This window comes from Ictalurus furcatus, chromosome 25 (assembly GCF_023375685.1).
Source record: "Ictalurus furcatus strain D&B chromosome 25, Billie_1.0, whole genome shotgun sequence".
Classification (NCBI taxonomy): domain Eukaryota; kingdom Metazoa; phylum Chordata; class Actinopteri; order Siluriformes; family Ictaluridae; genus Ictalurus; species Ictalurus furcatus.
Genome location: NC_071279.1, coordinates 11723570 through 11748078, shown reverse-complemented (window position 1 = coordinate 11748078; position 24509 = coordinate 11723570). Strand labels below are relative to the sequence as shown.

Here is a 24509-nt window from a genome sequence, read left to right as displayed (position 1 = left end):
AGACCCAAGAGGCTGCCTCACCTGCAGATTTCCTGCCAGAGGTCTGGGGTTGAGGTTGCCACGTTGATTGCTGGCTGGAGCTCGGCACAAATCCCCACAACCATGTTTCAACATCTAGTGGAAAACCTTCCCAGGGGATTGGAGGTGAACTTCATATTACTACCCATGGTCTTGGAATGGGATATTCACCAAGTACATACTTTATGGGTGTGATGATCAGGTCTCCACATACTTTTGGCCATATCGTGTGTATATTTAACACACATGAATAGTCTGATAGTAAACATTTCATATTTTGTAAAAATCCTCCTTCATGGGCCTGGTATTTTTACTTTTTTATATTTCAGCAGGGCCTTTGACCATAAATATAATGCTTGAGACCAGAGAGGAATTCCTGTAATGTGAGTTTCATTTGTGTAATTGCTGATATAAATGCATCAGAGATTGAAACTAAAGTCTGGTTATATGTTGTATGCATTGCAAAAAGCTGTCGGTGTTGGGAATACACACGTTTGCATGCATGCGTGTGTGTGCAGGAAGTTGGGGAAAAAACACACTGAAGCTTTTCTAGGAATTCTGAGTAGCTACATAATCTCTCCCCTCTGCTCCAGTTCAGCTACGGGTCGGGCGTTTAAGCAAGACAGTTAAAGTACACAAACCTTCAGACACAGGAGCAGACATACCACCAGAATCCTCACAAACCACACAATGATCTTACACTACTTAGTGGAATATCTTGATTTGAAGAGCTGGCTTTTAGGATTTTTTCTTTTCCTACTACTTCTTGATGTCATCAGGAACAAAAATCCATCCAATTTTCCACCAGGACCATGGCCCCTACCTTTTGTGGGAAACATTTTCACTGGGCTTGACTTCAAAACAATAGACAAGGTAGGCTAAAAAGACTATTTGGATATTTCTTTGGATATATATATACATACACACACACACGCACACACACACACACACAGATATATATATATATATATAATTTTCTTACCATCTGTGGCCAGAAATTAATAATATAAAATAATAAAAATTTTATGTCAAAGTAATAAAAATATTTTGTGATACATGTGTAGAAAATGTGCTACCATTATCTTTCTCTCTTTTCTCCATTACTTGTACGTATTCAAACTAAGCTTGCCGAGAAGTATGGAGACGTTTTTAGCCTGCGTTGGGGCAGTGAGAAAACTGTGTTTATCTCTGGACATAAAATGGTGAAGGAGGCTCTCATTACTCAGCTAGACAGCTTTGCAGACCGACCTGTTGTCCCTCTCTTTCACAAAATCTATAATGGACTTGGTAAGTAAAATAATAATAATAATAATAATAATAATAATAATAATAATAATAATAATGGGGTGGGGCATGTACTTTACTCAATTAATGAATATTGTTTTTGTTCTTCACCATTATTACAAATGATTGTCTTTGATACCATATTGTCAGGGTGTCTCCCCACCTGCAAAACATTTTTGATGACCTAACAGTATGTACACAGTATGTACACTCCAAAAATGTCTGGGGTTCTTTTAACCACATAACTGGGCAACTATTGCATATATAACACACTGGATTAATTTAGTTTAGCAAAATTGATTGTTCAGTTAACCCAACGTGCTGTGTTGGGTTAAAATAACCAGGATTTTGGGTCATATTTACCAGTTAATGATGTCTTATTTTCTTACTGTATGTGGGAATTATTTTGCTTAAAGTAATACCTGTAGAAATATGATGTAATGTTCAGCACAGATAAAAGAAGCCTTTATTATAAATTAGGAGGGGAAAAACCACAATAAGTATCTTTAAACATTAAAATATTAATCATCATTTTATTAACATGGGAGTTAATGGTTAGTGAGGCTTAGTGGTTAGCACGTTCGCCTCACACCGCCAGGGTCGGGGTTCGATTCCTGTGGCTCTGTGAGTTTGCATGTTCTCCCCGTGCTGCAGGGGCCTCCTCTGGGTACTCCGCTTTCCTCCCCCAGTCCAAAGACATGCATGGTAGGCTGATTGGTGTGTCTAAAGTGCCCGTAGTGTATGAATGGGTGTGTAAATGTGTGTGTGATTGTGTGCCCTGCGATGGACTGGCACCCTGTCCAGGGTGTACCCCGCCTTGTGCCTGATGCTCCCTGGGATAGGCTCCAGGTTCCCCCGTGACCCTCAAAAGGAGTAAGCGGTTGAAGATGGATGGATGGGAGTTAACCAGCTTTAGAATTTGTACAATCGGTTATGTAATAAACATATTTGTAAAACATTTATAGTGCTACATTTTACACTGAAAATACAAGAAGTGGAAATATAACAGCCCAAGTTTTCCTTTATCATCTGTGGAATGACGGTTTTATATGTATCACTGATATCTTTGACGTGATCTTTTAGAAGCATAATAAAGCTAACACTAATAACCATAAATAGGTGTGTTTGCCCAGTGTAACCTCTTCTACTGACATTGTAAGCTCCTCTGTGTATTAGCACATACATTCAGACATATTTCAAAAACTTTCGTAGCAGCTTCTGCATGTGAAACAAAAACAAAAATGAAACGAAAAATTAAGAGTGGGATCAACTGTATTCACAAAGATGCTTAACATAATTAAGCCCCCTTTATAACATTATATTGTAATAACTCATGGCAGTGTTTTTAGGACGCATGTTCACAATGATCACTGCTAATGCTAGTCAGCTAAATATTAGCTAACCTAACAGGATTTATCTCCTGTTTCCATTTACATATCAGATGTTAATTAATAATAATGTTTTCTCATGAACTTTTTCCTCTCATGGCATGCAGCTTGTCATGTTAACGAGAAACCGCAAAGTGCAAAAATAAAAATAAAATAAAAAGTCTGTCCTGAAGATTTCCTGTAGCAGAAAACTGACACTGGAGATTCCTTCCATAAATGTCTCATTACAGAAAGGTTCACCCATTTTATGGTAAATAACAGTGCATATATTTTAAAATCAGTTTATTACATAAATGACTGCCTTACAAGTCCCTGTAAATTAACTGTCACATGGCAGTTGCAAGGTATTGACAATGAGACTCCTTCCATAAATGTTAAATAAATGTCTCCTAAAAAAAAAAATACGATTACACATTTTACTTTGAGAAACACTAACACATTTTTAACATCAGGTTGTTATTATTATTCTTAAATCATGTGGAGCATCTGCCATACAAGTGCCTGTATATGACCTGTTACTAATAAGCACATTAATTTAAACCTATTGTTCATGTAACAGCCAGAACTACTTTCTGAGCCGTGCTGTTATACAAAAAGAATGCACACCTTCTGACCAATCAGATTCGAGCATTCAGCCGTGCTGCGGTATAAACTAGAATATTTTATTTGCAAGTTCTGTTGTTCATTCATTCCCTTAACCTCCAAAATAACCCAGTGTTTGTTTGGTTTTTTTTGAGTGTACAGACTGTGACCTCATCAGGTGTTTCTAATATTCATGATTGATACTGAAATATTTTACATGCATTACATGTAATCTTTTTTCACTACATCACCTATAAATATAATCTAATTGGATACACTGAGACTTGCTGTGCCATGCTCTGAAGGTGTTGCTCTCAGTAATGGGTACCTGTGGAAAAACCAGAGGAAGTTTGTCATCACACACCTACGCAACTTTGGTGAAGGGAGGAAGACCCTGGAGCTGAGTATCCAGCAGGAGAGCATAATTCTGTGTGATGCTTTCAAAGCAGAACAGGGTAAGTGGCCACTCTGAAACTTATTATTCAGGAGATTCCTGGGGAGGTTTCTTAGCTAAAGCAGGTTTCCCCATTAACTAAGAAATATACAGTATCTCAGTTCAGGACTATTTGTTACAAATCATATATGATGTTTATAACAGATTTTCAATAGACATTCCCAGCCAAATTATGTACAGATGCAATCAAAATTATTAAACCTCCATTGCAAATCAGGTTTATTCTCAAAATGTATAGACTTTCAGCTGTTTGCAATGAACGAATCAAACAAAAGCCATTGAAATGTGTCACGAAATCCACTTAATGAAGGTTAGGACGGATGCAAGTGCAGATAAGAGCTCTTATTAAAGAGAGTCAGATAGACAAATCCAAATCATGAGACAATAGCAGGTTAAAAACAGGCAATGAGTCAGGTGATCTGCAGACAGGCATAAACTAGGCAAAGCAAGAAACGAGAACGAAAAACAAGAAATAAGATCAATGAACACGAAGAAAAATGAGGAACATGGTATAAACGCTTGGTACTGTGATAATACTCAATAATTTGCAAAGTCATTGTGTTCAAATAGTCTCTTCATACTGTGATTAAGAGTGCTGTGAATTTGAAACAGGTGTGTGTAATTAGAATAAATGTGATTGTTCTGGGAATTGCAGTGCATGGCAGCCATGTTTGTAGGCCACAGTGCAGGATGGGATATGTAGTTACTGGTTTACTGTGATATGACAGAACCCCCTCCCCCCAAGGGTGCTTCTCCCGAAGGGCCAAAATACGCTCCCTCCGTTGGCGACCCTGGCCCTCTTGGCAAAATGTTCACACAGCCCCTCAGGTTCCAATGCAGGCATTGTCCAACAAGTAGTAGGTTTCTCAAGGAGCAGAGGAGCAGACATGGGGATGAGGCTGGTTTGCCAGGGTCATTAGGTGAGAACCTGGCTTGGGAAATTGTGTCATCAGCTTTAGACAGGGGCTTGACTTGGTGTGGAGCGATGTCCTCAGTGGAGCATGGAGACGGGGCGACGTCCTGAGCATAGCGACATCCTCAGTGGAGCATGGAGGCGGAGCGACATCCTCAGTGGAGCATGGGGGCGGAGCGACATCCTCAGCGGAGCAGGGAAGCGGAGTGTCGTTTTTCACTGACTCTACAGGCCAAACTTGATTGGCTATGTCAACAGACTCAGGCATGAGCAGAACTTTGTTGGTTGTGTCAGCAGACTCGGGCGTAAGCAGAACTTGGTTGTTTGTGTCAGCAGACTCCGGCGTGAACAGAACTTGGTTGTCCGTGTCAGCAGACTCGGGTGTGAGCAGAACTTGGTTGTCCGTATCAGCAGACTTGGTCATGATCAGAACTTGGTTGTCCATGTCAGCAGACTCGGGCGTGATCAGAACTTGCTTGTCCGTGTCAGCAGATTCGGGCGTGAGCAGATCTTGGTTGGTCGTGATGTCGGCTTGAGGCGTGAGCAGAACCTGGTTGTTCGTGTCAGCAGACTCGGGCATGAGCAGAACCTGGTTGTCTATGTCAGCAGACTCGGGCATGAGCAGAACTTGGTTGTTCATGTCAGCAGATTCGGGCATGAGCAGAGCTTGGCTGTCCGTGTCAGCAGACTCGGGCGTGATCAGAGCTTGGTTGTCCGTGTCAGCAGACTCGGGCGTGATCAGAGCTTGGTTGTCTATGTCAGCAGACTCGGGCGTGAGCAGATCTTGGTTGGTCGTGACTTCGGCTTCAGGTGTGCCCAGAACCTGGTTGGTCGTGACGTCGGTTATAGGCATGAGCAGAACCTGGTTGATCATGACGTCGGCTTCAGGTGTGAGCAGAACCTGGTTGGTCGTGACATCAGCTTCAGCCGTGAGCAAAATCTGGTTGGTCGTGACGTCGGCATCAGGCGTGAGTAGAACCTGGTTGGTTGAGACATCAGCTTCAGGCATGAGCAGAACCTGGTTGGTCGTGACGTTGGTTTCAGGTGTGAGCAGAACCTGGTTGGTTGTGACGTCGACTTCAGGCATGAACAGAACCTGGTTGGTCATGTCAACGGACTCAGGTGTGAGCAGAACTCGATTGATTGTGACGTCGGCTTCAGGCGTCAGCAGAACCTGGTCGGTCATGACGTCGGTCTCAGGCATGAGGAGAACTTGGTTGGTCGTGTCAGCGACCTTGGACTGGAACTTGGTGTGGGAAGTCGCCTCGTCAATCTCAGACTGGAACTTGGCATTGAAGGTCACCTCATCGATCTCAGACTGGAACTTGGTGTGGGAGGTTGCCTCGTTGACCTCAGACAGGATCGTGTCTTGGGAGGCCGTCTCTTCGACCTCAGACAGGAACTTGGCTTGGGAGGCCGTCTCTTCGACCTCAGACAGGAACTTGGCTTGGGAGACCGTCTCTTCAACCTCAGACAGTCTTGGGAGGCTGTCTCATCGACCTTGAACATGAACTTGTCTTGGGAGGCTATCTCTTAGACCTCAGACAGGAACGTGTCTTGGGAGGCCGTCTCTTCGACTTTGGATATGAACTTGGCTTGGGAGGCCGTCTCTTCGACCTGGGACAGGAACTTGGCCACTTTGACCTCTGGCTGGAGCTCTATAGATGAGACTACCTCATGGATGTCATGCTGGAGCTCTGGGGAGGAGGTTGCCACATTGCCCTCGGGCTGGAGCTCGGTAGGTGAGACCACTTTGTGGGTTTCATTTTGGAGCTCTGGGGAGAAGGTTGCCACATTGACCTCCGGCTCGAGCTCGGCAAGTGAGACCACTTCTTGGGTCTCAGGCTGGAGCCTTGGGGAGGAGGTCACCCTGTTTGCCTGCTCATAATAGGTGGTGAATGGCAGGGAAGGTTTATCTGCAAGGCTGACCCCCTCCAAAAGATGTACCAGGATGGCCTTGGATTCTGGACTCCCAATAGTCCCACAAACTGAGTTACATTATCAAGTCCCCTGGATCCTGTGGCCACTAGACGCTGCACCCACTGGAGGGCTGGGCCAAAAAAACCGGGACAACATTGCGGTTTTTCACAACCTCCCTTCTCAGAAATCTGGTTGCAGCCGTTGATAGCTTCCTTTTTCTGTCCCGTACAGGTGTTTAATGTATTTTCTGCCACTAGCCAGTTCAGGTATTTCATGTGTTCCAGCTCAAGCACACCTGGCGCAACTAATGAAGCCCTTGATTAGTTGCATCAGGTGTGTTTGAGACAACACCTGTTTTGCATATTTGTGCTGTTGTGAGGGATTCTATTCAGGGGATTGAATAATATTGAAACTGGAGAAGTCATTATAAGTTGCATTTTGAGTTGAATTTGAGGAAACCACTTGAAGCATTCCTTGTGTTGAACTATTTCAATTTCTTTTGTTTGATTTGTTCATTGCAAATCGCTGAAAGTCTGTAAATTTTGACAATAAACCTGATTTGCAACGGGGGTTGAATAATATTGATTGCAACTGTATATAATGTACAAATCATATTTTTGTGCCCATTTAGGTGCTTTTAATCCCCAGTTTTTCATCAACAACGCAGTTGCAAACATCATCTCAGCACTAGTTTTTGGTCATCGCTTTGAATACCACGATGAGAATTTCCTGAATATCTTGCGTTTGGATACTGAAGCCGTTGTTTTGGCAGGTTCTGACCGAGCTCAGGTCAGCAGGCAAAATTCTGCTTTTAGAGCAATTCAAACCATTTTTATTCACATAAAAGTTTGATACATTAAATATAACATATGCAAATCTAATTTGCGACTAGCTACATTATGTGATGTATTCACAAATAGATTCACCACTGTCTAATTTTTGTGTCCTCTGTGGAATCTTGTAGCTATATAATGCCTTCCCTCGCCTCTTTGAATACCTTCCTGGTCCGCATCAAAAGATGTTTGCCAACTACACAAAAATAATAGAGTTCTTAAAAGAAGAACTAAGAAGACACAAGGAGGACTGGGATCCCTCAAATCCTCGGGATTACATCGACAGTTTCCTTCTAGAAATGGAAAAGGTTTGTTTAAAATGTTAGCACATTTTCTCTGTAATTGTATGTGGGCCTTATTCGCAAAAAAATAAATGGCAAGGAACCAGTCATGGACAACGTTTAACACTTCTGTTTTTGAATAATTTAGAAAAAGAGTGATCCTGAAGCTGGATTTAATGTCGAGACATTATTGATTGCAATGCTGGACATGCTTGAAGCAGGGACAGAAAGCGCAGCCACTACAATACGCTGGGGTCTTCTCTTCATGATGAAGTACCCTGAGATACAGAGTGAGCACATGCATACACCATTTCATAAACATCATAAGTCAGTACTTACAGAGGAACGTGGAGAAGGAGTCTGTTGAGTCTGAAAACTATACTGTCCTACATTCAATTTGCTTCACAACTATTTTTGAAATTACGACAATTGTCTTATTTTTCTAGAAAAGGTACAGGCAGAGATAGACAAAGTGATTGGACAGTCACGCCAGGCCAGCATGGCTGACAAACCCAACATGCCCTACACTGAAGCTGTTATTCATGAGATTCAAAGGATGGGTAACACTGTGCCTCTGGGCTTTCCCAAGATGGCTTCTAAAGATATTGTACTGGGTGGATTCTTCATACCAAAGGTTTGACCTTAATCACCAAATAAAATAATAATTATGTATACACAAATACAATGTAACAGATTATATTTATTTTTTCTCTCATCATTAGGGCACAACTGTGACTACAAACCTATCGTCTGTGCTTAAGGACAAGAACGAATGGGAAACGCCAGACATGTTTAACCCAGGACACTTTCTGGATGATCAAGGCCAGTTCCTGAAGAAGGATGCTTTCCTGCCCTTTTCAGCAGGTACAGCAAATATTCAACGCTATATACTGTAGATGTCTGATAAATGGATAATACAAACAAAAAATAACAGTTAATGTAATACTTAGAACAAGACGTCTTTTTTATGCTTTATGCAGGTAAGAGATCATGTCTGGGGGAGCAGCTGGCTCGTATGGAGCTCTTCCTGTTTTTCACCTCTCTGTTGCAGTGCTTTACCTTCTCCCCTGGTCCTGGAGACGATCTCAGCTTGGAAGGCCAGCTGGGCTTCACATATGCACCCAGACCTTACAGCATATGTGTCACCCCACGCTAAGAGCCCATACACAAATATATATATATATACGCTTTTAAGCTATTTGTTGTAAGAAACCTTATTTTGACCCCTATGATATATTCCAACAGCTATGTTCTATTTAATTAGAAATTACAAGCATGAAGACTTTTATTTTGATTTATAGTACAGAATAGCTATAATGCACAATATATTGATTGACATGATTCAGTTTTAACCACACTATAATTCTCCCTTTACTGTGAGGGGAAATACTTCTTCAAACACCTTTGCTTTTGGTATATAATTCAATTCTATTATATTTGCATAGCGCTTTTAACAACGGATATTGTCACAAAGCAGCTTTACAGAAATATATAAATTCAGAATATAAAATTTAACTGTATGAATATATCCCTAATGAGCAAGGAAAAACTCCCTGAAACGATATGAGGAAGAAACCTTGAGAGGAACCAGACTCAAAAGGGAACCCATATTCATCTGGGTGACACTGGAGAGTGTGATTATAAATTATTTCTCTTCTATAACTGTGTACTACATAGTCAAAAAATTTATAACCAGGAAACTTAAGTGCAGACTGCTCATATCAGTTGCAGTTCAAAGCCACCCTCATGGTTTTTAAGTGGTACCATGCTTAGTAATCTTATTCATCTTTGGGCTGTCCATGTGAGACCATCCTTAGCAGCAGCATAAGTGATGAGAACTCCACCAAGAAGTAGGGCATCAGGATAGATCAGGCAGGTCTTTAGAGCAGAAGGGGTCAGGATCACTGGTATCTCAGGAGTAGCATGTGTAGCTCGACAGACACACACATTGAGAGAGAGAGAGACAGAGAGAGAGAGAGAGAGAGAGATCATTAGGTCTACAAACTACTTTCACACACTACAGACAATTTAGAAATGCCACTCAGCCTACAATGCATGTTGAACTGGAGTACAAAACTGGAGTACCTGTCGGAAACCCCTGCAGCATAAGGAGAACATGCAGACTCTGCACACACAGGGTGGAGGAACCCCAACCCCAGAGGTGCAAGGCAAACATGCTAATCACTAAGCCACCATGCCGCCCAATATAAAACCATTACAAACATTATGTTACATATAGTTTTCTTTACCATAACTGTCTAAGATATTCATTAAAATAAACACGTTCAAAGTATCTCCTGTTTAATGTCATACATGTCTAAGCATCAGCTCTGGTGATTTTATCACATTTGGAATCAGATGAAAAAATTTTCCACTAGTAACTCATGAAAGACCATATTACATAACACAAGTCTTGTGTCTTTCTGTAGCACTATTTGCAGCTGTTCAAATCCCACAAGTCACGTAATGTGGCCACTTTTTATTATGATATTCTGGGTATGGTGAATCAAAAAAAAAAAATGTATTAAATTAATGAGGCTTTTCAAAACCATTGTACTGTATGTAAAAAGGAAAGTGGAATTCAGTGGGAAAAACAGCACTGGAGTGTGCTTCCCCTGGAGCAAAACGTAAATAGTTAATTTTGGCCTCTGTTTTACTTGGAGACCACAAGAGGCTGATTATGTAACCATGAACTCCTGAACCGTGTGCACAGCTGTAGACATGTTAGCTTGAGGTACACTAGAGGACTATCCAAAGCATTGCTCCAAATAATCTGTCCTCGGGCCAAGATGATTTTTTATTCCTTCTACGAGCTGTTCACTTTTAAAGAGTGGCTGATTTTCACTGCAGTTCTCTTGTTTTTTATTCATATTATTTGGAACAAAAATTCACCTAACTTTCCTCCTGGACCTCTGCCTTTTCCTTTCCTGGGAAATGTCTTTACAGGAGGTGACTATAAAACGATGAATAAGATGAGAGGGTTTTTTTTGTAAGTCTAATAATGACTATAGGAACAAAGTGATAACTATTTGTACTGTAACAGTCTTAAACAAATGAACTTAAATATTTATAGTGCAATCTATATTAGTAAATCATATGCTTTTAATATCTTTAAACAGGTACACTATGCTAAACTAGTGTTGAATCAGTTCTTACAGAATAGCATTTGTTTGAAAGGTTAAGTCTGTGGTTAAACATAAACATTAGGTGGTATCACTTTCAATACACATTGATTGTATGTTAAAATTTCTTTTTTTCTCCCAGTTAGCAGAAAAGTATGGGAACGTTTTCAGTCTCAGGAGAGGTTCTACCAAAATTGTGTATGTTTCTGGATATAAGATGGTGAAATTCAAGGAGAAAGCGTTGCTCGTTGTGTTCAACCTTTATTTGATTAAATTTACAAAGGCAGAGGTAAGTCTGAACAACTGAACATGTGTGGATGCAAAATTTTTACTTAAATTCAGTATGTTTAGAAGACTACACCAAATAAGAATTTAGCACTTTCTATTGAATGTGAGTGTACATCCTCCAGTGTGTACAGTGTGCATGGTGTTATCATTTAGATTACTAAATAGCATTAATGACAGTAAAATAAGGCACCGCCTGCACCTCTTAGTGATTAGCACGTTTCTCTTACACCTCTGGCGTTGGTGAGTCAATTTCCGCCTTTTTCACACAATTTCTTCATGTTCTCCCTGTGCTTTAGGGGGTTTCCTCCCCCAGCCCAGCATCTCTAAATTGCCCAGTGTGTGTAATTGTGCATGTGTCCCCTAAGATAGGCTCCATGCTCCCTGTGACGGCAGTTGACTGTGGTTGTCTGGGTCTGTGAATGGTGGAATTCAAATAAACATGCACCAATTACAGAGAATCGCAAGTTTAACCAAATTAAAACAAAAACAAAAAACAACACACGTTAATGTTAAAGGGGAAGCTAACACAAGATTAGATTACGGACTGCTAATCAACGTTAGCTGGACAGTTAATCATCCGGGGCTGAGCCCAGGTTCTTATCCATCAAATTTTTTTTTAAAACATACTTCTAAATAAACTTTTTCCATGCATTTTTGTTTCTCGCATGTGCGACGGTGTCGCTTTGGTTATCTGCACTCATGGAAAATGAGTGGTGAGTATTTGGTATTGTGGGGCAGAAAATAAATCGGTCCCACAGCATGTCCCATTAAATCTGCTGTCTTTAATAAAGTCCATTTTCCTTTCAATCTTTTGGTCACGTGATCGTATAGTGGGACATTTTAAATAAAGGCTTTTCACAGAAAAGGCTTCCTGCACATTTGGTGCTGAATAACATTTGTAATTAGACATCAGTTTGTACTAAAAAATATAACATGACTTGTGAAATAAGAGCTTACAGGAGTTTACAATAAACATCGACGGTTCTTATCCTTTTAGATCAGTCCAAATAATAGTGGAAATATCCCCAACTAGCGGTGAACTCGGTAATAACACCCATCACATACTTAATTAAACAAGCATATGGTAATTAATCATCAAAACAGATGAAAACAATATAAATTTGTAATGGAGAATGAGTGGTGAGTATTGGGTATTGTGGTGCAGAAAATAAATCCGTCCTATACAAAACATAAAATAAAAATAGCTTATTGATTGTAGGAGTCCAAATGACCGTCTGCTAAATTGCAAGCCTAATGTGGTGTGTGATGATGGATTACATGTCTAAACCCAGATGGCAAACATCCATACAACCACAAGGCACCCAGTTTAAAGATGAAGGAGGAAGCGGAGGAGAAAGTGAAATGCAGGAAAGCATTATGGAAGTGTCCAAGAAAAGGTGTCTGCCTGGAAAAAAAAGAAAGAAAGAAAGAAAAAGGTCTGATCTGCTTTGGTTCAGCATTGTCCACTACAGACTTTTGTTGAGAATATCATCTATTGGAGAACACTGACCTTGAACTTTAACATCCTTTTAAGGAGAGACAGAAAATAGCCCCATGATGTGAATTGATCTCAATGAATCATCTATCACGTTGCTGTAAAATGTACTGTAGCTCATAATTACACAGCTGTTTGTGTCAAATATTTAGCACATTTTGTTCAAATTTTCCACAAGGAATCAAAAAAAACAATCATAGACACCATAAAGACTGATGTTTCACCTGAAAGTGTTGATGTGAAAAACACACTAATCACACAAAAAACAAATTCTTAATGTAAATGTATATTCCCCAAATCTTTTGAGTAATATGTTAAGGGTCATATTATTACCTTCCATGACCTGGAAGCATAGATTTTGATGACTGAAAAATGGACAGTGTATTAAAGGGAATTAAACATGGCAGCTTCACACCTTTATGGATTATATTAAAGTACACTCCCAACTACACCTTTACTCCAGAAAGCAAAGGTTAAACTGCACAGACCATGTAACAGATCACTAACACATGTTTTGAGCAGCTTTTAACTGTTTGTTGCCAAATAAGCATCAAGTCCTCATAATGATGTGTGACTCAATTTTCCATTAACTTCTCATTAAAACATTGATAAAGTTTCACCAGTGTTAGCACTGGCTGTTTTGGATCATCCCTTGTGAGAAAACAAGTCCTGTGAGTCATGGCCTGTTTTTTGTTTTTTGTTTTTTCTCCAACTGTAGGTTTCTTATTTGAGTTCACCATTCCACCTTAAATGACTGCAGATTGGACACTCGTTAGTCATATTTAATCTGTGTGGTGTGTCTTATTTAAACTGTATTGCATCATCCAACTGAGAGATTTTAACCCTTAAATGGATCATGTGATTATTATATAAAATGCAGAATCACTAAGCTAAAACAAATGTGCCAATGTTTAGTTTTGTGTTTGAGGTTAAAACATTTTGGGCCACCACAATCTGAAACAATGAGGCTTCATAAAATTGGATAATTTGTCAACCTGACCCAAAGTTTATCCTAAAGCATCCTATTTAAGCCTAATATTCCCATACAAACCATTCAATACGCTCAGGTTATTCCATATTTTCAAACATTTTTCACACTGAGCCAGTGACAACTCATTAACATTAATAACTCATTAACAAGCCAGTAACAGTGTTCCTTATTCATTCGATGTTGAGTATGATCAAATCTTTTCATTCAGATTTTCATAAATTCATCAAGTTAATCATTAATGGTCATGTATGACTACACTCATGTCTGCTTGAAGTGTATTGTACCATTTTAACAACCTTTGCAGTTAAATAATCAAATTCAATAACAATTTTATTATTGAATGATATCATTATTTATTGCAAGTGGAGTAGTATAAGTAATAATAAGTAACATAGCAAATAACATTGCTAGTCACAATTACACACACAGGAACCTCATACTAAAGCATAGTTCATAGGTTTTAGTGTGAGCATGTTATAGCAGAGCATAAGTTAGAGTAGACCTATTCACAGTTTTGTTTCCCCACAGTGGAAAATGGTGACTTTGTGAACATTTACAAGACTTGCTCAGAGCGTTTCTTTGAATAATGCTAAAACTAATAAACATGGAGGACTCTGTTATAGTTTGCATCTTTACATAGTAGTATTTACACTATCTGCCTGACATGCACCTGGCATGTTTCCTTTTTCCACAGAATATATTCTATAGGTGTAAAATGTTAAAACTTTTAAATATAATAATAGTTTAAAAATATCATAAATTACCATTTCTATGACAGTATTTTTTCTGGATTGGAGAACCACTGGACATCTTTGAGATAAGCACCTACACTCCCAGTGGATTCATTGTATGTAATCTATAACTCAAGTCATCCTCTGTTCCAAAGCCGTTCCAGTACTTTTTCAGCCAGGCAAATTTACCATCTGTCCAGTTTATAAGAGTGATCCTTGTTTCTCAGTCCCTCCAGCTCTGCTGCAGTTTCAGGGCTCTTTGCTATAGGTAAGTGTATGGCATACAGATGACTTTCTATAGTGCAAGTGTTTGGCAATCTAACTATACCCGCACCTAATTTGCCATACCCTGCCCAACAGATCACATGTGACTGATTGGTATTGTCTGACTGGGGTACTGAAGTATTCTGATGCCTTTTGGTGCCTTTTTTTTGACACAATGTTTATTCTGAGGCATTTACAAACAAACATCAGATGAATAAAATCTCCAGAGTGTTGGTGAAAACAGTCTGTCCAAATGACTCTTTTGTTGTATGAAACCAGTATTCTACTGGTGAGACTTTGTCTCTGGTTTTGCCAAATTGATAATCCAATTAGCTGTGGAAAATTTGATGATATCACCAAGTCTATTCCATGTTTTAAAGCATTTATCTGGCTTTTATGTTTGTGTCCTTGTCTGAAAGAAAGAAAAAAAACCAGAAAAACACTACCTCTAATGATGTGTTTATCAGAAGGCCAAAGGAATACAAGACTTGACTTAATTTTTAACACTGTCAAAAGTGTCACCTTCACCTGCTTTGTCTTGAAAAACAGAGTAGGCATCTTCTGTACTCCATTATACTACACTAAATTGTTTGACTGCATGGATGCTCAGATAAAGTCCAGCTCAACCATTTGTGGAATAGTTGGAGTTCTTTGATAAGAACTGAGCATTTCTGAAACTGGAACTGTGGATTGCATTGTGGATTTAGCTGAACAGTCCCTCCAGGATTTTGCGATCACAGAAATTAAAGCAAAATCAAGGAAACTCCAAAATATTCTGAGCAGCTTGCAATTTTTAAAAATTAAAGCAGATTTCCCACAGATTTGGGCCAAGACGTCATCACAACATGCATTTAGCCAAAGCCCTCTTTGATTCACGTGCGTCAAACATTAGTACATCTAAAAGGTCTCAATTACCAACAAACGTCACTGTGAAAGACTGTGCAAAACTATTTTGTGCAATTACAGTTTCACCAATTCCAGTAGTTTTCTGCAAAAAAGCACAAAAAAACTCCACGAATTGCATCGCAATTTTTGAAAAAAGCCGCAGCAAAATCAAACATTTTTATCCGCAACAAAAGGTGAAGAAGACTTTGGAACACACTGTATTTATACAAATTATGGTGTTTTAGGAAGTCCCTTGAGATTTTGGTGGCCGAAGATGTTTTGATGTCTCAACCAGTAGTCTGAAGATTGACTAATATAGGATAATTAGTCATTTTATGCCACGTTTTAGGATGCTTTTATGGGAGAAAATGACTTTGGACCAGACTGGAGATAAATCCTATGTTAGGAAGTCGTTTTGCCCTGCTGAAAAAAAACAATAGAAACCCTCATAGAATGGTTTTAATGGAAATTGTAATGGTCCCTGTGGGTCTCTACTGGTAATATGTTATGTCTAATGGATACCATTATGGTAAATGGTCTGCACTTATATAGCACTTTACACTGTGTCTCATTCACACACACTCACAGTAGCAGAGCTGCCATGTAAGGAGCTAACTTGGGGTTCAGTGTTCTTGCCCAAGAACACTTCGGTATGTGGAGTCACGTGGGTAGGGACTCAAACCTCCAACCCTACGATTAGTGGACAACCCACTCTACCACCTGGGCCACAACCGCCCATTAAGGACCTCTGTCCTTAATATGTCCTACTACGTAATGAAATTGTTTAGTAATGGTTTTAATATTTAACAGTTGATGGTTTCTATCGTTGTTGTTGTTCCAGCAGGGTGATTTGAGATTGTGGTGTGATTTTGGTGGCCTAAAATGTTTTAAACACTAGGCTGATTATTGGAATTCAGTATTAAGTGAAATGAGGTATTTTATACAACAGAAATGATCCTTTTTGAGAAAATTATACTAACAACAAAAACTACTGTAGATTCGTTGCCAAGGAAATGCCTTTTGGAAAAGACTATAGTCTTTGAGTGCCCTCTACAGGCGGTGTGTCGTAGCTGCAATAATTTAAGGTGGAATTCAAATAAGAAACTGAAAATGAGAAACCGTATTCAAGAGCCTTGTTCTCTTTGTGGCCACACCACTGATTCTGCTGAACTACACGGCTGAGCTAGGTGAACTAGTATAGGTAGGCTTTCCCGACCTTCTACGTTTTCATTTTAAAAAATGATCATTAGTTATTAAAGAGACTTTAGCAAGTGTATTGTTCTTTAACTTTTCATGCAGGTCCATGTTTGTTACATCTTGTCCACACTTCTAAGAGTTGTTTATGTTTGAAGTTTCATGTCTGTCACTGTTACTCTATATAGCTCATCCAGGTGTTTTTGTTCAGCTTGAGGTGAGAGCATGGCGGTTTTATCTAAGGAATATGGCTTTGTGCTGCTGACTGGAACAGCTTCCATTTTCCAGTTGACCTATCTGTCCTATGCTGTGGTGAAGGCTCGCAAAAAATACAATGTGAAGGTGAGTGAATAAATAACTCACATTTATCTACCCGAGTTCTAGCACTTGCTTCACTATCCCCCCCCTTCTACAAATATCGTCTTTTGGACTAACGAGATTGTTATGATTGCACTGGATATCCTACACTCTGCGTTCAGACTACACAATAACAATACTCTCAAAAATAGTATATTATTTCTCTGTCCCAAATGACGCACTTGGCATTTGCGCGTGCCCGCGAGGTCATGTCCGATTTGTCCTAAAACCCGGAAATGAGTTCCCAATTTTGCACTTCCGGTTCCGTGGTCCGTCAATGGGTCAATGGGTTTTTGGTTAAATGCCTGAAATAATTCATACATTTATAGTGTATTCCAACTGTAGACTTTCACAATCTGAAAAGTAATTGGACAAACTAACGTAATTATAAATATAAGGATTGTTTTTAACACTGGGATGCAAATCCTTTGCAGACAATGACTGTCTGAAGTCTGGAACCCATGGAGATCACCAAATGCTGAGTTTCCTCCCTTGAGATGCTTTGCCAGGCCTTTACTGCAGTCGCATTCAGTTGCTGCTTGTTTGTGGGTCGTATGCGATGCAATATTTTTTGTTAAATCTTTTGACTTAAAGCTGAAGGTCTATATTTCAGTCACATCTTGAATGCATCATAACAAATGTACAGAGGCAAACTGGGAGGAAAATCGTGTCGCTGTCCAAATACTTATGGACAGTCTGTGCATTTGAGATCCTCATTAGCCTGATGTTTTGCGAATGAGTGGTTGAATGTTTGTAGGATTGAACTGGAACTATCATTGTAACCAGCAGATGAACTGATTATATTTTGGAATTGATCCAAACAGGATCAATGTCACAGCGAGGTCAAATGTCTGAAACAGTTTTTCTTCAATCACTTCCTTTCTGTTTGAAGTATAATTTAAGGGTATTTCTGGCATACAAATTAGTAACAAGAAGGATTAGACTTGGTGGTGGTGTCGTCTCCATAGATGCCATTGGTGTCCAGTTCTACATGGTTGACTTTGTGCTCTTGTAAACACGGTTGTATATAAATCACTTTATTCAGTCTAGTGTGAAGTGCTCTCTCGCTGAAACTGTTTGCTGGCCTCATTAATATGCCATAAATGAGAATCCTGATAGGTTACAAAGAGTGAAAGTTCGCTAAGCCGCATGTTAACCGTAAGACTGTAATCTTGTACTTTTATCACAATAAATAGGCTAGCCTCACTTTGAATGAATCCATCTCCCAAATAAATGTAAATGTAAAAGCTATTGTCATTACAAGACCAACCTTGGTTTACAATAAAACTATTGAAGTTATTAAAACACACAGAAAATCATTCAACTTCATTCTCCTGTCTCCAGTATCCCACGATGTACAGCGATGACCCAGAGAATGGCCATATCTTCAACTGCATCCAGAGAGTTCACCAGAATACGTATGTGTCCCAACAGCCAGTGTAATATTAATAGAGCAGCATTTAATACCATGTCTTCAGCAGCAATCAATGTAGTCTAGAAAGAGAAGCGATAGAGTGCTGTTCATAACCCACAGCAGTGTTTGGATCAGTCTGAGTGTTTCCCCCCCCCCCCCCCCCGTGTTCCCTTTGCAGTGTTGAAGTCTTGCCATCCTTCCTGTTCTTCTTGGCTGCTGGAGGCATATACCATCCAGTGAGTACAGTCATATACGAAACTGACAATATGGACTTGGCTATAGCTAATAGTCATATTATATTTATATGGTTCTCTGTATATGTTTTTTGTGTGTGTTTGTGTTAGCGTCTGGCCAGTGTTTTGGGAATAATCTGGATTGCTGGTAGAGCAGTGTATGCACATGGATACTCCTCTGGAGGTCAGTAGCTCATTTGTTTTCTCTTATCATTGTTATGTGTAGTCAAATGAAAAACCTTGTGTACCCTTCGAACAAAATAAAGCTGTAATTTATCACAAGGTATTCAGTGTGTTAGGTTTTGCAGTCATTGCCTCAATATAACAAGTAATAATATCCCAGATCTTACTGCTTCAGGCCCAGATATCACTGGACCTCTGGTTCAGATTGGGACATCCATAGAAATTGGATGTAAGAAATTACCTGATATTTCAATCCTGGCACAAAAAAAACCGTTTCCACCCGAAGTTGATTATCCTGGAGCATCCTGGAATTCCTCTTATACCATAGCAACTTGCCAACTATTCAATTTGTGTTAATTAATGAATGGCACATTATTATTATTTTCATGTGAGTTCTATAGTTACATTTCATGTTGTGGAAAGCAAAGCACACAAAGCAAGTTAGTTCCTGTTACAGCATTTTAAACAGCTCCTTATAAAACCCTGACACTGGAGACTCCTTCCATAAATACGAAAAACCTTGCAGGTGGACCTATTGTTTGTGCCATGCTGTAATAATAATAATAAACAACTTTCTGTCCAGACAGAATTGAGCATTTAACAGCGCTGTGGTATAATTCTACCGTATTTAAATAAAACAAAGATGCTAGCAAGAGATCTATTGACACTGAATGATGTTCAGTCACTGATGCATGTCCTTTTCCATTAAAAACAGGTAATGTAATGTTTTATGTAGTAAAAATATTGTACAAGATTATAAATGGTTACACCATTAATTATATATATATATATATATATATATATATATATATATATATATATATATATATATATATATATATGGTTGCACCATTAAATAAGTCAGATGTGATCATTTGATGTTGGTACGTATTTACATACGATATATCCTAAACCAAAACTCTGCTTCTTGTATTTTTTTTCTTGAACAGTTCCTGAGAAAAGGATGCGTGGAGCTTTTGGGTACGTGGGTCTGCTGGGTCTATTACTGTGTACTATGGACTCTGCCATAACCATGCTGGGATGTGGCTGCCAACCCAAGTGGCCCAGAGGGATGTTTAAAACCCTCTAAATAAAACAGACACACTATTACTGTATGTTTCGTTTTAATGTGCGACTGATGTTGTTAGTAAAATAAAGTCAATAATATGATACATCAGAATTTGTGTAATGAATCCAGAGGTTCATAAATCCATACTCAGTACCAATGTATTACTGACAATCATCAAATCAACAGTAAATCTCTCTTAAATATGACGTTACAAAATGTAGTCAGCACAAAAGACTACAACCCTGCAGTGCAACTTAACTGAAGAGAACATTCATGTTGGCTCAATACCTTGTGCCTTCACTTTAGCTAATAATCTATAACAGGTCGTCAGTGTGGATTTTGGTTTTGAGACAAATCTACTGATTTGAGATGCTGCCAGGTCATAGCCATCCTTATTTGCTGGTTGAGGTCTGTGTCACAGTCTCTGCTTCAGGTAGAAAGCCCCAGCGCCTCAGCAGCTCCCCCCGCTTGGCTGGAGGAGTAATGAAATACTCTCTTTGTTTAGTGGAGTAGCACTCCTCTGTGGGTATGATGTCTCTGTAGGTCCAGTCATGCCAGCACAGGTTAAACCTCTCCAGAAGCTCTATCCTGGCCTCCCGTGAGCTAACACAGTTAGGGGGAGCTACCTGCTGTAATGCTTTACCCACTTCTACACCCTTCAGCACCAGCAAAGCCCGGATAGCGAACCAGCCCCCCAGCCGAGGATGGATACACACTCCGAACATCTTCTAGAGGGAGACCGGAAAAGGGAAATTAGAGCACAAATTAGGATAATAAAGAGTTAAAAAGCTGAAGAATTCTGAGACCAAAAAAGACAGACACTAAATATTCTAAAACCTAATATGTTTCTAGTCCCACCTTGCACACTAACTTGTAGTATTTATGTATCAGGCATCAAAGTTTAAAAATCTCAGCTGGTAAATATGTAAGGTTGCATAATTTACATTAACAATCCAATATGACTTATTATTGAAACGTACACTGTTATAGCCTTAAAGAGTTGGATTATTAGCATGGATTTTATATAGCCTAATCTGGTTGTTTTCAGTTAAATTGTCCTGAATATCACTGACAAATAATGTGGTTTACAAAGTCATATAAAAAGAGCAATTTCCCAAATGTTTCAGACTTTTATCATAGATTCTGCTTAGTGGTATTTAGATTGGTATTCCCTATATCCATGATTTCTGGGTGCAATTATAATTTTGTAACATACACTATTTGACCAGAAGTATGTGGACACCTGAGTAACTCCATGCCAAAACTATGGGCATTAATATTGAGTTGTTCCCCTTTGCAGTTATAATAAGTTCCATTCTTCTGGGAAGGCTTTCCACTAGATTTTGGGGCATGGCTGTGGGGATTTGTGATCATTCAGCTACAAGATCATTAGTGAGGACAGGTACTGATGTTGGTGAGGAGGTCTGGGATGCAGTCTGTGTTCCAGTTCATTCCAAAGGTGTTCAGTGGGGTTGAGGTCAAGGCTCTGTGCAGGACACTCAAGTACTTCCACTCCACTATTGGCAAGCCATGTCTTCATGGAGCTCGCTTTGTGCACAGGGGCATTGTCATGCTGGAACAGCTTTGAGCCTCTTAGTTCCAGTGAAGGGAAACTGTAATGCTACAGCAGCCAAAGACATTCTACACAATTGTGTGATCCAATTTTGTGGCATCATTTTGGGGAAGAAACACATATGAGTTTGATCGTCAGGTGTCCACAAACGTTTGGACATCTAGTGTATAATATGGGCCAGAAGAATGCAGTTCTTTACCTTGCTCCCCCATGGTGGATCCTGAATCTCTGATGGCTTGTAGTAGTATGCTGCTCCTGCTACATGAGCCGCAGTCTGAGCCAGAAACTTGGGCTTTCTGCTGGGCAGCATCTCATAGTCAAAAGTGATATCTACACTCTGGTCAGGAAGACACTGAGATCACAACAAAATGATTTTAAGGGCATGACTGCAACCTCAGAGAGAAGTTTTCTCTAGTTTCATATGATCAATTCGAAGTGCTGGAAAACATCGACATTAAGACGAGAAAGGGCTGATTAACCTCAGAGATGCAGGATTTGATGGTCTGGGCTATACACTTATCTATCGGATCGCTGACACCTCCGCAGCAGCCCTTCTGCAGGAAAGGCAGAAACACTTTCTCAAACATGGACGGCGTGCTCAGGACCACCAGCGCCAGAGTATCCACTGAATACTGAAGCTGATGGGCCTGAGAAACAACTGCGTTGTACCATCCTATCTGTGTGGAAACATTGATGAGAAACATTATTTCAATTGTATGTCACACCCTTGCTGAAAAAAAATAGAAACCCATGGTTATAATGAGAATTGCATTGGTTTTAATGGAAACTATCAATGGTCCTTGTGGGTCTCTACTGGTAATGTGTTGGGTTCTACAGTACTAGTGGCGTGTTAATGTCTCGTGGAAACCAATACAAACCATTAAATCTGAATAATAGAATATGGCCCAAAACACACTACAATTGTTAATGGTTTTAATAATATTTGTAGTGGAAACCATTAGAATTTCTGTAATGGTTTCTACTGTTTTTTGTTTGTTTGTTTGTTTGTTTTCAGCAGGTACATCATGGGAAAAGTTTTTTGTTGTTTGCAATACATTTAGATAAAACATTCTCTGTATGGTCATATATACGTCTTCAAGAAAAAACACAAGGTGTGTATAACTCATTTTCAAATCTACGGTATGTGTAATTCACTAAACATATTAAAAATAGTTTCATCTCCTCCATGTGTACTGCTGTGCTACTCGGCACCAAATGAAGAGAAATTAACAACAATCTTTAAAAACCTCTCGAATTTGACTTGAATATCAAACTACTAGTTAGTAGGAATGTACCTTTAAAGGATAAACTTCAAAACCTAATGAGTTTAAAGACTCCCGAAGAGGCTGAATAACAACATTCACCACCGTATCGCAGGAAGTCGCCATATTTGAAGGCGCTCTCCAAGAATTATGGGTAATTGAGTTCTTAAACAATCGGGGGGAAAGAAGTTGTTGTTCGTTGTTAAAAACTCATTATCGCTTATAAGAAAGCCATTTATCGAGCTCCATCCTTTCTTAATAGCATACAAAACCAACCAGACACCAAAGAGGACATCAATTTCTGTTTCTTTTTAAGCTTCAAGTTTGTTGTCATGTGCATAAATAGTGCTTGAGCACCTATATACAGTGAAACTCTTGACATGGTTGGTGATGCTGCACATACAGTACAGCACAAGGACAGTCAGAGTCTGATATCAGTCTATCCTTAAGTTATCCTTAAGAGTCCAGTGTGAATGTAAATGTAAACGATGAAGTGTAAGTGCATGGAAGATAGACTGGGTTGTGCTTGTTGTGATGCTATTTGATATGTTACTTCATTTCCTAGAATTCTCCACCACTAACTGGTCAATTCTGTCCAAATGTAAATTCTGATCTCTTGTACAAACTTGCTTAGTTACAGACGTCATACATTTCTGCTTTATAAATCCGCTTAGCAGGAATCAGCAATACAAAGATCTCAGGAAATCACAAAGTCTAAGCTTCATGTAAAAATACTAGCAACATCCATCCATCCATTTTCAAAACCGCTTATCTTACAGGGTCGTGGGGAACCTGGAGCCTATCCCAGGGAGCACGGGGCACAAGGCGGGGTACACCCTGGACGGGATGCCAATCCATCGGGGTGCACACCCATTTATACACTGTGGACAATTTGGACATACCAATCAATCTACCATGCATGTCTATGGACTGGGGGAGGAAACCGGAGTACCCGGAGGAAACCCCCGCAGCACAGGGAGAACATGCAAACGCCGCACACGCAGGGCCACGGTGGGAATCAAACCCACAACCCTGAAGGTATGAGGCGAACGTGTGAACCACTAAGCCACCACGCACCCAATACCAGCAACATATTAATTATAATTTCATTATGTAACTTAATGTAGCCTAAGCTAAAGTTAACATTACAGACACCTCAGAGTAGCTTAGTTACATCGTGATAAACACAACAAACTGTCAACAAATTTCTAAAGCCTCCACATTCCTAATGTTTTATAAAAATACTGACATTAGACACGTTGTTTTTTATGTATTACACATTATTAGATATTACTTTGAATTGAACTTTTAATTTAATTTTACTTCTTGATTGTTCCACAGTTTGAGCTACCACGTTCATGGTAGTGCTCTAAAAGTTTATTATTATTATTATTATTATTATTATTATTATTATTATTATTATTATTATTATTATTATTATTATTATTATTATGTGTGAAGGTAATCTGATTTGCCGGTTGTATCATACAAGTTCACAACCGGAACTGTGATTTGAGGACAGTTCAAAATAAAAGTCATGAAAGTCAACACTACATTATACGAATTAATCAAACAATTCCATGGCTGAACGCAGTTGTCATTTAGCATTTTCAGACAACTTTACACATGCTCAGCATTAGCTAAGCCTTGACGTCGAGTTAAAGAGAAGCCAGACTAAGCCTGATTTAACTCCTGCATAAAATTCCACATCAATTGAAAATCTTTCTCCTGTTTAAAATAGCTAGTTCTTCTTTTGCTTTGAAGTGTCAAAGATT

At 39.3% G+C, this 24509-nt stretch overlaps 3 protein-coding genes across 6 annotated transcripts; 2 read left to right on the top strand and 1 right to left on the bottom strand.

Moving 5' to 3' along the window:
* Nucleotides 1-450: 450 nt before the first annotated feature.
* LOC128601405 (cytochrome P450 2J2) lies at nt 451-9966 on the top strand. The gene is made up of 9 exons (XM_053614595.1): nt 451-891; nt 1143-1305; nt 3578-3727; nt 7191-7348; nt 7524-7700; nt 7822-7963; nt 8120-8307; nt 8396-8537; nt 8654-9966. Exons 1-9 carry the CDS (start codon nt 709-711, stop codon nt 8827-8829), a joined length of 1479 nt encoding a protein of 492 aa, XP_053470570.1. The 5' UTR covers nt 451-708; the 3' UTR covers nt 8830-9966.
* Nucleotides 9967-10072: 106 nt separating this feature from the next.
* Nucleotides 10073-20000, top strand: mgst3a (microsomal glutathione S-transferase 3a). 4 transcript variants are annotated; one of them, XM_053614605.1, is made up of 6 exons: nt 10073-11084; nt 16855-16985; nt 18345-18418; nt 18593-18650; nt 18759-18831; nt 19781-20000. In XM_053614605.1, exons 2-6 carry the CDS (start codon nt 16869-16871, stop codon nt 19918-19920), a joined length of 462 nt encoding a protein of 153 aa, XP_053470580.1. In that variant the 5' UTR covers nt 10073-11084; nt 16855-16868; the 3' UTR covers nt 19921-20000. The 4 variants fall into 4 exon arrangements, with proteins under 4 accessions (XP_053470580.1, XP_053470579.1, XP_053470577.1 ...); XM_053614604.1 differs by lacking the exon at nt 10073-11084 and adding an exon at nt 12085-12519; XM_053614602.1 differs by lacking the exon at nt 10073-11084 and adding an exon at nt 16521-16650.
* Nucleotides 19940-23007, bottom strand: mmachc (metabolism of cobalamin associated C). The gene is made up of 4 exons (XM_053614601.1): nt 22768-23007; nt 21952-22149; nt 21672-21824; nt 19940-20627 (listed from the first exon to the last, which is right to left on the bottom strand). The coding sequence occupies exons 1-4, from the start codon at nt 22858-22860 to the stop codon at nt 20292-20294; spliced, it is 780 nt and encodes a 259-aa protein (XP_053470576.1). The 5' UTR covers nt 22861-23007; the 3' UTR covers nt 19940-20291.
* Nucleotides 23008-24509: the final 1502 nt, after the last annotated feature.